The sequence below is a fragment of the Phalacrocorax aristotelis genome, chromosome 1 (assembly GCF_949628215.1).
Source record: "Phalacrocorax aristotelis chromosome 1, bGulAri2.1, whole genome shotgun sequence".
NCBI lineage: Eukaryota > Metazoa > Chordata > Aves > Suliformes > Phalacrocoracidae > Phalacrocorax > Phalacrocorax aristotelis.
Window position 1 is genome coordinate 117,895,697 of NC_134276.1, and position 12,292 is coordinate 117,907,988.

Sequence of the window (12,292 nt, forward strand, 5' to 3'; positions counted from 1 at the left end):
TGGATCTACCTGGTGGATATTTATTTGAATATTCATTTTGAATCGATTGTGTTAGCTTTTAAAGTATGCTTCAATGTGTGGCCCAACTTAGTTGTCTTACTGGGTGGAAAATATTTTAATTATGAATATATAGTATTACATGCAGGTGTTTAAAATATTGCTATAATCTGAAAAATGTCTTTAGAAATTGAATGCGCTTGGAACTATCCATGTTTAAATAATGGGATATTAGGATTTCTTACCTCATTTACTATGTTGTCGTTTGCAGGGAATAATCTTTTATGGCTAGCAACCATTCAGTATAATTTCTTACTACTTTATTTTTCTTTCACAGATTTTTTTTTTAAGAGGACATTACAATGCCCTTACTGATTAAAATGTTTGTACCATCAGTGGTAAATTAACCCATTAGTAACCTTTTTTCCCTCACAATTGCTGAATCAGCATGCATGTCAAATGCAAGAAATGAATGACACAGTTGTGTTATTAAGGGTGTTTCTGGATTTCGTTTTTTGGGAGTGGTAGGGGTTTTCTGGAGGGCTGGACGGGGTTTTGGGTTATTGGTTGGGGTTTTTTTTTGTTTTTTATTAAGAACATTTGCATTCTTTTGTGGAGTAAGTTGTGACTTGTATTTTCTGTATGAAGCATGCTGTGTAATTGGGCACATTGGACAACATACTGAAGGCAAGATTTTATTTTTTCTAATTGAGGATAAAAGTCCAACTTCCTACCTACCATTTGATCTATCTTACACAAAAGAGAGATCTTGTGGGAAATACCACTCTGTGTGTAATCATGCTTGGGTACAATATCTTTGAAGAAGGGAGTAGTTCTATGAATTACTTCAAGTATACATGCTCTTGTAGCAGCAATATTACCATAGCACCTTTTTGTTTGGGATGTAAGTATTTTCATTTCAGAGTTTAGGTACCATTGTCTTTGAAATAGTGCAATTTTCCACTACGTTTGAAGACACAGCTTCTAGCAGTAGTACGTGAAGTAATTGAATTAATCTACCAAATCACTGATGTCTGCTTGTAACCTTATCCTTCCAGGGCATGATTTGCCTCTTTCAACAAGATTCACATTGTCCAATTCAGAGTGAGGTCATGTGTATGCCAGAAGCTGCCATTTTCCGTGTTAACTCTAAACAGAGCTTAAGATAATCAAGAAATGTGTAGAATTAGGTGAGATGCTTTCTGTATGAAGTGGCTAAATCCAAAGGAGAAATGTCGAAGGAAAATCAATGTGGACAAGCAACAATGAAGTGTGAGGGAAGCAGAGGAGAAAGCAAATCTAAACCACATTGGAGTAAAAGTATCACTTATTTTCTTCCCGTTCCGGTCCTGTGAAAGCTGAGGAAGGAAGAACTGCAGAATGCATAGGTAGATGGAGCAAATACTACATTTTAGAATAATGAAAGAAGATTACCTGGAAGAATAATTTCTCATTTCTATGTGTGGACATTCAGTTCAGTAACAAGCATCCTGTGCGGCATACATGTCCTTCAGCATGGCACTTGAGAGCAAGTAATTTTTAGATGTAGTCCTCAAAGCTATGCTTAAATTAGTATAGGAGGTTCGTTTGCATATTGTTAGAATGTGTAGTTTTTACCTTTTCCTCCACAGGTGAAAAGTAGTGAGTTTTTTACCCTGTTCCTTGCTTGGGAGGTCTTTCTGATATTCTGGATATCTACAGTAATTCTTCTTTCCTTTCTTCTATTTCTTGTATTTTGTTAATCTATCCTGTTCACAAAAGAGTTAATTCTACTGTCACATTGCATAGAAGTGAGGAGTTTCCTTTCTCAGGTTTTTTAACGATTGGCTGCACTGCCTCCTGCATTGTCTTTGAGGAAAACAGAGATAGTAAATTTATTTTTGACTATTTGACTAATGAATCAAAAGCGCTTGCTGCTTCTGTTCAAGGCTAGTTGAGTGGCAAATAAAACTAGATACAGTTGATAATGTGGAATATTTAATAGAAAAAAGGTAATTACACACCCTTTGGCTTTTCTCATCTTGTTAGTAATTGTCTGTCATTTGTGTTCAATATATCCTTCCTTTTGGCTCTAACACCTTTTTCCAAGAATTTCAAACCCTTAGTGTAGTAACTGTTACATTATGCTTTTAGTTGAGTGGTGCGTGGCTGTGAAAGTAGATGATATGTGGCTTTTCTACACGGTTTTGAAATTCAAACCAATTTTCTACCTAGTCCTCATTTTACGTGTATTTTAATAGTGGATTTGCTACCATGGAATGAGACGTAAGAACTGTTTTTAATATGCTCTTACTGAGTGTCTGTTTTAGTGATCCATATGCATATTTATTGGGGTTATTCACTGTTGGTCAATGGGTTGTACTGAACACTGAAAAAAATGTAGTGTGTTGACTTACTGGAAAGTCAGTGTTCTGTGAAAAAAAAGCAAGCAAGCTTATTCTACTGAAAGACTGTGTTATTTTTTTTTACTTATTTTTTGACAGTAATGTTGAGAAGGTGATCTGGTACAGAATAAAAGGGCTGTTTACTTATAGACCTCTAGCACACAGTTGGTTATATCCTCTCACTTCAGGATTTTTTCTGAACCAGCTTTGGCCTGGGTAGGGTGTATTGAAATTGCTCAAAGCTGAAGCAATCAGTGCAATGAAATTGGAATTTAAGAGGAGAATGATTGATGTCTTGTGTAGGTTTGTGATGCTGCAATTTAGATAATTATGTCTCCCCTTTGCATCTTCGATGCTTTCTCTGCTTGAGAAAGGAAAGTCTCCCTGCCCTTGAGACTTTGTTTTTGGACACACCCCACCATGCCCCTCAATTTGTTTAAGTTTTGTGCTAGCTCTTCTTTCTCACATCATGTGTTCTAATATTTTGGCAGCTTCCTTGGTTTTTCAGTGTGTTGTTCTTATTTCTATTCTTGTATCCTTGTATTAGTATTTTGGCTTCTTTAGGGCAATGATGGTATTTTTCTGCCTGAAAGGAAATGTAGATGAAATGAACATTCTTGGGTTTTGTTTGCCCTAGCTGTAGTACTGTGCTATGTTTGACAACATTTTTAAAGTACAGTTGTCAGGATAGGTTACTTCGATGATAGATGGATCTGGGGGTTAGTTGAATGCATGGTTCTTAGTGACTGACAGCCAGGGTTACAAAACCATAAGAGTAGCCATGAAAGGTCATACCAATGCTCAGTCAAGCCTGATAACTTGGCCCTGAGAGTGGGCCAGTACTGATTTTTGAGGAAAGTTGGGACAGAGCAAGCAGACACTACTTCAAGGGTATTCCAGAGAACACATCACACTCTAATGGACAGATGGAGGTGAAAGTTGCATCTTTGTTTCTGACAATTTTACATTTTTCTTTGATGAATACATATATTATTCTACTTCTGGTGTTTAGGACGTTTCATGACAATGAATACCAGTTTTAATAAAATGCCATGTGTGTTGTGATGGTTTCATTGAAGGCCCTCCATTTCCTGTACTGTAAAGATCCATGGAAAATTATTTCTTTCTTTTTCCATGTCATTCAGGATTTCATAAGCTTCTGTCATATCCCCTCTACAGAATAGTACAAATTATTTGCCTCTTGCATGAAAAAGTGTTAGATACCTATGACCAGCCTAGTCATTCTTTTTCATAATTTCTTTTTTCAAATGGGCAGTAATAGAAATGGAGAATACAGGAGCAGGATATGAACCAAAACTGCATAGTGTGGAAGACGGAGATTTACCATGCATGGCTGTATACACTGACAGAATGACGTTTGCTTTCCTGTGCATTTCTTAATGATTCCTAACATTATCTGACTGCTGCTGAGAGTTGAGCTAACTCTGCTATAGGCATGTCTGTTTTAACGCGAAGATCTTTCTCTTTTTTTTTTTTTTTTTTTTTTTTTGAGTGGAAAAAGTTCTTTTAAAGCTCCTCGATGAATATGTTGTTGCCCGGATGATCCATCTAAACCAGTTAATTCTGATTTTGCAACTTTGCCTAATTAAGGACCCTAACTAAGCTTGTGATTAAAATAGTAAATAAAATGGGTATATTTACTTTAAACAAAAAAAATTTTTGTCTTTTGGGGTCAGAATGAGACATTGCAATTAAAAAAAAGCATAAGAAAAGGACTTAGAATGAAGTGGGGTTTTTATTAATTAGATAGTCCACTCTGATACATCACACTAAGGCAGTTATTCTGCCAACAGAATATAGCCAACAGAAGATGTTGATGGCTGCAGTGTTACCGAAATCGGCAATAAACCTTGTAACACCAATGTAGGGTTAAAAGGCAGGCATTCTTTATTTACGGCGCCGGGCGCACGGGGGATCGCTCCTCCTAACGTGCACACCTGAAAACTCATTGGCAGGACTTAAATACACATACAAATACATAATCATGAAAGGGATGTACATACGTAAAGTAAAAGGTGGGGACTTCCGAGGATTTATTAACATACAGTCCCTTCTCTTTGCGCAGACCCTGTTGATCCTGGGGGTTCTCCTCTGGTGGTCGAGGGAAGGAAGACCAGTAGTCCTCCTCACTTCAACTTTTCACCTTTTTCTACTTGTAAATCTGCCAAACCATAGTAGCGGGTCTTATCTAGCTTGGTTGTTTTTAGCTTTCCGGCCTTCCATATGTCGGATAATCTTTGGCCTTAGAAATGCTAATTTAGTGGTAACAACCATCATCTTATCTCTTTGTCTTCATCCTTAGTTTCTTTTCGTCCTTGAGCCCATATGTCTGTTCTTTATGTCACATTCCTTGTAGGTCACCTTGCTGCAACCTAAGATACATACTTATCTCGCTAAGATACATTTCACTGCTACCAATTATTCTAAACTACAAATGAAATAGTATACCCAAAATCATGGTTAATAATCTACAGGATAATACTGGGTAAAAATAAGAGCATATATCAGCAGTTTGACACTTAAAGCTGTTTTAGAGGCTACTTGAAATAACAATGGTCATGCATATGCAGTCTTTGGTGCTTGTGCATGAGCTGCTGCTTGAAGACAGGTTACTCTAAGGATACTTTCTGAGATTTCTCGATTTTGAGTGCTTTTACAGCTTCATTTCATTGACACATTATTAAACACAGCCTTGTGAAAGGAGAATTGATAAGGAAATATATTGTAAAGTTCTCCTGCTATAATTCTGTACCTCACTGTAGGATTCTTCTTTCCCAGCATACTCGCACTTCTCAAAAGGGATCTGGGATGGATTCTGTGGCACTTTTCACATGATCCCTGAGCAGGTGTGGTCACTGGAAAATATACAAAGCAACGGATGGTCAGAATTTGGGTATGGTGAAGATACAATAACGAGGGCATTGTGATGCCCTCCAGTTCAAATTCAGAGAACTCTGTGGAGTAGATATGGTATGTTAAATCACCTGAATGTGTAAAATTGCGGCTACTGAGGCCTTTTTGGGAAGGCTTAATTTACCTGATGGACTCTTCAGGAGCAGAGGGAGTAATTGAGATACCATAGGTGAAGCAGGTCATTCCCTTATCAATTTGTTTTAAGAACACTTTTTTGTGTGTGTGTGCTAGCTGCTTAGAAATTACATCATATCAATTGAATTTGTTAGATCCTGTTTCTGTAGTGTTGGATGAGAACTGATGTTTTAATATTGTGAATATTGAATTAATATAAGTTGAAACTAATGTTTGTTAATTCATGCAGGTGAATACAATTTGCTGGAATGATACAGGAGAATATATTTTATCTGGTTCGGATGACACCAATCTGGTAATTAGTAATCCCTACAGCAGAAAGGTAGGTTTGTTTCTCGATACTCAGTAATTTTCAAATAAGATTTAAGTTATTATTTTTGAAGACATTAAGAAATTATTTTTCAGTTACTAATTATTATCTGACAAAGATAATATCAGGCACGTTGCAGTGTTTATAAATGGGAGTAAGACTTCACAGAGCTTTAAAACCTTAGTATTCTAATCCCTTGCGACATAGGTATTATCCCATTTTACGGTTGGTGGTCTGGCACAAAAGGAACATCGTCTCACAACAGATTAGTGTCAGAATTAGCAATAGGATTCAGTAATTCTTGTGAAATCTTATAGTCAGATAAATTGTTTTCTGTTTCATTTTAGTTTTAAAATATTGTATTGGCTTTTGCTGTATATAATATATGGAGTTGTCTTCCTGTGTAATGTTGAAGTGTCAATCTTGATTAAAATGCTTTATTACCATTTGAAATTACATTACCTTGTGTGTGCGTGTATGTGGATGGAGAAGAATTTGTACTGAAATAGGGGAAGCAGGTTTGTTAAGGGGGCAGAGCTGTAAAGGTCTCTGCTTCTCCACTTCTGCACTCACGTGGGTTACGATGCAGTCGAATGGCTGCCAGTACTGTCAGCTAGCATCCATCGTGTAGTATCAGTGTTGCACACTTTGCTCTTTGAGGAGCTGCTGATAGTTTGATAGAGCAGATGCTCCAAACTCTGCCCTTTAGTGCTGGGGATCCTATGCAGCAATGTTCAAGTGAGGTCCTCTCTCCATGCTCTCTCAGAGGTTGAGAACTAAACCCTGAGGAGGTGCTGAAAAACTAAATGTGGTGGGGGAACCAAAATGTATGCTTGGTATGGTGGAAGAGAGTTTGAATAGAAGGTTATGGAGGCTGAAGTATTTTGCCTTCTTGAAGAGCTGTGGTGGGAAATCAATAGTGATCTGGAGTGTCACCAGTGCCTATAGGTAAGGCTCTTTTCCTCACTTCCCCAAATGAACCATTGCTTCCAAACTTCATCTCTTCCTTTCAACTATTGGCGTCAGTCTGACAAAGTTGAGATCAGTGTCATTAGACCAGGGTTTCTCTTGGACTTTGAGTTCAGCTGAAGAAGAAGAGGGGTCTAAGGCAGCTATGAAGTGGATGAAGGATATGTTCCAAAGACACTCTTGTTGGAGAGACTTGCAAAGTAAAGATTTTTCATGCAAGGAAAGAGTGTTCAATAGTATTGTGCAGAGTCTATTTTAATGTATCACTATGGGATAATTGCTATATCACTATCTTATTATACGACTATTATATTAAATTATTATAATATTTTAATAGGTGCACCAATCTAAATTTTATGCTTTCATGGAGTGATTTTTGTTTTTTCCCCCCGTTGTGTACTACTGCTGCACTTAAGCCAAATGAGAAATATCAGAGATGTTTTATTTTCTTATTTTTAACAGTCAGCTGTGTTAATTTTTTACACACCAGCAAAGCAGATAGATTTTTTAAAATAATAATTATTATTGTTGGTTCCCCCCCAATATATGCAAATGTAACCATAAAAGAGCAGGTATTGGTAGGAAGACTTAATTAGTATTGTTCCTGAAATGTGCTAGAGGTGCAATTTTTAATGACTGTTACAATTGTGTTAACTTATTTTCTCTGGCTTAAATAACAGAATCAATACAGGAAAAGGGAGCAAATTGGTACTGGTACCAGAACTCTACTGTAATTCTGTCATCTTGGCAGATATCCTTATCACCATATTTGCTGTTAGGAGCTAGCTAAAGTAGCAAAAATAGTCTCCAGCCATCAGTATAGACTTCTGTGTTAGTAAAATGTCTAATAAGGAAATATGTAAAGAAGAATTAAACAAGATTAAATGAGTTTTATGTAAGTCACTGCAGTTTGTGTTATGTATGGTCAGATGCAAATGTTAATTGTCACTATGTAATGTGTCTCAGAAGGAGAAATTTTTCTAAGTATGTTTCTCAAGTTTGAATAGGTTATAAGTTTATAGTATTTATGCATTTGAGGAGAAATGTGTTGTGATTTCTAATAGTAGTTGCAAGACTAAATCAAAAGGATGAGCACTTCATTATACTTTGGGATGGTTGAGAAAACCCCTCTTGTGGATCTTCTCTTCCTCATTTTGTTTCAGGGATCACATTACTGGGGGAGGGGAGAGCATTTGGCTGGAGCTAAAGCTCTACCCGCTACAAGCATGGTACAAAAAGATGGGAATTCCTGTATTTACATCAGGTTGAGCACTCAGTTGGCCTGAGACTTCTCTCAGCTAATGCCAGTGTGAAGACAGGATTCTTATGAGTAGTTACACTCATGATTTTTTTAATCTTTAGCTTGGTTTGCCTTCTGGGAAAGAAAGGGTTCAGCTCACATGAGAAAGTGCTGGGGAGGCTTTGGAGGGTACTTGGTGGGGCTGAAGGTTTACAGCTTTTCTAGAATCAGGTTTTCTACTTTTCATTTTAGGGTGGGGTTCCATTAGGTTTGCTTTCCGTTACTTTTTAAAGAGGGGTTGGCCTCTTCAAAGGCAGCACTATTGAAAAGGCTGGATTGTAAATTATTCTGTGCCGAGTATCATGAATGGGGACCCTAAATTAACTACATCCTGAAAAGCTTAGTAACCCACTGATACTTGACTTGCGTTTGTTTCAACAGGCTTCTTTTAAAAAAGTACGCCAGAGTGGAAATAAACCAGTTTAAAAAGCAGTTTTTAGTTCTTAATGTGACTTTAAAAGTGCTGGTTTGTTCATTATGGTGTTTTTTTATTGTGAAGAGTTTCCACTTGGATACAGACCTTAAACATTTCAGGTGTAAAGAAGTCAACAGAGTAGCTGCCAGAAATTCTACTTTCTTGGAGGAAACTACTTACTTTTAGGGATGGAGCTTGTATGCAAGCTTCTGGGATCGCTACGTAGTAATCCTATCCTAAAGATTTAATCTGCACTTTTAAGAGATGCAATTTGAGTTCTTGAATTTGTTGCCTTTGCAATTGATTTTCTGTGTAACTATTACTTAAGCAATTACTTAAGCAATTGCAAAAGTTATGAGGATGTCTGGATTAGTACAGCTAGTCAAGTACTCTGAAGAACATCTGACATTTCTGAATGCTGTTTCACTTTACAGTGGAGGAGGGAAGAAGGGAAGGAAAGAAAAATTTGAGTTTTTCCGAGTTTGAGGGCAATCATCAAATGTAGATCTCCATGTCTAAACTGAGACCTGCAGATGCGGAAAATTGAAGCAGAAGAATAGAATGTTAGCTATTGACTGCATGAAAAGCAAGGGCATGAATGTGGGGGTTGTGAGGAAAAGGGGGAAAAGTAAGAAGCACATGTAATGTGAGAGAAGGACCCTGTACAGCAGAGCAAAGAGGAAAAAAAGCCTGCCTGCTTATATTCAGTAATAGGGAGGAAGTGGTGGAAAACCTGCAGGGGAATCTAAAGGTGGTAGAGAAGCCCCCAGTTTTTTATATATATATGTATGTATTTTTTTATTAGGGAGATCAAAAAGGATTTCTTGCAGGACAAAAATATTTCTTTCACAGTATCAATAACATAAAACGAGAGGTTGGATTGACAGCTTATATCTTTAACTGTCATCTGAACTAGGGTACATTTTGGACTTGTTCTGAGTTGCTCCTTTGATACCAAGTTCCTCATTTCTTTTGAATGTCTGGGTTTTGAATGTTTCCAGTAAAATGCAGAGATCTGAACAGCTCTAAACAAAGAGGCAGATATATTGAAATAAAATGAATGGATTATATCTCCTGATTTTGGTATTTTAAAAAAATACTAATCCTTGTGTATCTTTCAGAATATGCAGATGCACTGTTAATCTTTGTGTGTGTGTGAATTGTTTAAAAGGTGTGAAATATTAGGCATGAACTATTACTGACATAGTAACTTCATTTGCATAATGTTTTCTTTGATTAAGTTAATTGAGTGGAAATTTGGAAGTAATTTTCATACTGTAAACAACTTGGTAAGTATCTTTTTCCTATTAGTAGAGGTAAAAATGCAGTTTGGTTTAAATGCTGCAGATGGGAGAAATAAAGTAAGAATAGAATATTCACTAGTGTACATGAAAGCATATGGAGGGTTTTTACAGTTTTGATAGACTAATAAGCAGCATGTTAGGAAATATAAAGAGTCATCGCAAAGTGTTTAAAACCAACTGTGATGGTGAAGTAAATTATATGCTGCTCTGCTGTACTGTAGATGGATGGCATTGACTGAGACTTATTCAAGTCTTAGTTTATCGCCCTGTGATCATGTTCTTAAATGTTTATTTTTGACTGGATTCAAAACATCCTTTCTTATAAACTTCAGCTCTTCTTTTTAAAGTTTTAAGTAGCATCAATTTTTAAAGTCTAAAGTTGGCTTGTATTACAATGCCTTATTCTTCTTGATCTACAATATTCCAGATCTTCTAAATCCCTTCTCACTGAGCTGCTGGCTGGCTGTGCTCTCACCCTGGACTAATATTTTACTTTGAGAAGCCTGATGTGAAATGTAACTAGCATTTTAAAAACAAAAGGTGGTAGTTGCATTCCAGTCCTTTAATTTTGCAGACTACTTTGTGCAAGTGCATAAGTGAGTGTCTCTTGTGGAAGCACTCCGTTCTTAAAAGAAATTTGGTGTAAAGACAGCTTTTCTGTTCTGTTGTTTTAAACTGTAGCGTACTGGGAACCTGTACATAACTGATGTTTTATAGTACCAGAGTCTGTGTTATTTTCCCTTTCTTTATTTGCTTTGAAAATATTAACCTGATACAGCCTTCCTTTTTCTTTCTTCCTCAGGTTTTAACAACCATTCGCTCAGGACACAGGGCCAATATTTTTAGTGCAAAATTCTTACCATGCACCAACGACAAACAGATTGTATCTTGTTCCGGAGATGGAGTAATTTTTTACACTAATGTTGAACAAGATGCAGAGACCAACAGACAATGCCAGTATACGTGCCACTATGGAACTACCTATGAGGTACCCCACAAAAGTATATGATAATTTTAAGATAGGTAGAATATGTATTATCTTGGGCAACAATACAAGATTTTAAACAGACAGCTGAAACTGAGAAAAGCTCAGCCAATCAAGATTTTAACTAACTGCTGAAAGTGAAAGCTAGCTTCCTTCTAGCTTTTTTTTTTTAATTATTAAAGTAGGATTTGAAAGAGAAATATGTTGACTAAATTGAATGGAAGCCTTTTCAAAAGGTAGTGTTGTTAAGACCACTTTCTTTGCAAATGTAATAGCTGAATATACCTTCACTGAAAGAATCCTCTGAGAGCAAAACTGATTTAAATTGTACTGTGAATTTCTTTCTGCAGTAGGTCGGGAGGTGGGGCTATGTTTTGCATTTTCATTTTTATTCTCTCCACCCCACCCCCCCAACTTTACAGCACTTTAATGCCTTTTTCACAATTTAAATCCTTCTAAGAAATGCTTATTTCAGCATGGGTGAATATCTTAATCTGAAAAATGTATTTACAGTTTTAGGTAACTTCTTTATTTTGTATTCTAGTTAACTCTTTATGTGTAAACTTAGAGCCAGTGTTTTCAGTTCTCCCGTGGAAGTTTTGTTCATATGAATAGGCCAGTAAAGAAGAAAAGTGTTAATTAAGAAGATAATCAGATTTATTGATCTATTTATTCTAAGGACAGTAAAATCTGCTGCTTGTAAAACTTAGTGTGCTTAAAACAAAAAATACTGCTATTTCATTCTTAGGTTAGAAATGTTTCAAGTTTTTTGTTGTTGTTTTTTTTTTTTTAAACACTACCACAGTACACACATGGGGAAAAGTCATCTCAAATATATTGCTTTTTTAACTATTTAGCTCAGATTTCATAGCAAGCTTTTAAATCTCTTCCTTTGTATGTTAAGTGAACAAAATATTTAAAACTGTTAAAAAAATGGGGGCATGTGAAAAGGTTATGCGAGAAAAGAAAATGGCTGAAGTACTGCCAGAATTAATTTTTGATCATGTAGTAAAAGTACACATGTTCCATTAAAGGTTTTGTCAAAAACACTTCCTGACTGCAGGGTAACTTTTTATGTCAGTTGAGTGAACCTTGCAGTATTCAGCCCGTTTCTGGCACTTGTGGTTTTGTTTTGCATTTGTTTTGACTGGGTTTAATACAAGACCAAATTTTCAGTTTTGCAAAACATGATTCTGGATCCCAGGCTCACATTGTCTGCTTTTATTTTTAAGATTTGTTTGGACTGAGAAACTACTGTTTCCTTTGAATAGCATCAGTCCTTGTGGCCCCCAATCAGAAGCTTAAACTGCCTCAGTTCTCACTGAAGTTTACTATATATAGTAGTCTATTTGCTAGTCTGTGGATTCTGCAAGTTGATTGGATGTCCTCTGTATCTCAAAAAACCCTGCCTTTTCATAAGAACATCTGAGACCAAGATGCTGTGTCTTAAAGCCGAAATGTCCTTGTTGAGGAGGGGGTCTGTCAGGTTGTTGCATTGTGTCTTTCTGGGGAAATAAGAGCCTCCCCTTGCTGGCTGGTTGCAGGCTTGAGGAGCAACC

The 12,292-nt window shown here is 36.6% G+C and overlaps 1 protein-coding gene across 6 annotated transcripts in view; it reads left to right on the forward strand.

The window, feature by feature from the left end:
* The window catches only part of DCAF6 (DDB1 and CUL4 associated factor 6), an 88,841-nt gene that overhangs the window by 17,627 nt on the left and 58,922 nt on the right, over positions 1–12,292 (forward strand). For all 6 annotated transcript variants that reach the window (XM_075103223.1, XM_075103239.1, XM_075103201.1 and 3 more), the window contains exons 3-4: positions 5,680–5,772; positions 10,551–10,736. In XM_075103223.1, coding sequence (XP_074959324.1) covers positions 5,680–5,772; positions 10,551–10,736 — 279 coding nt within the window. The remainder of the gene's footprint in view (positions 1–5,679; positions 5,773–10,550; positions 10,737–12,292) is intronic.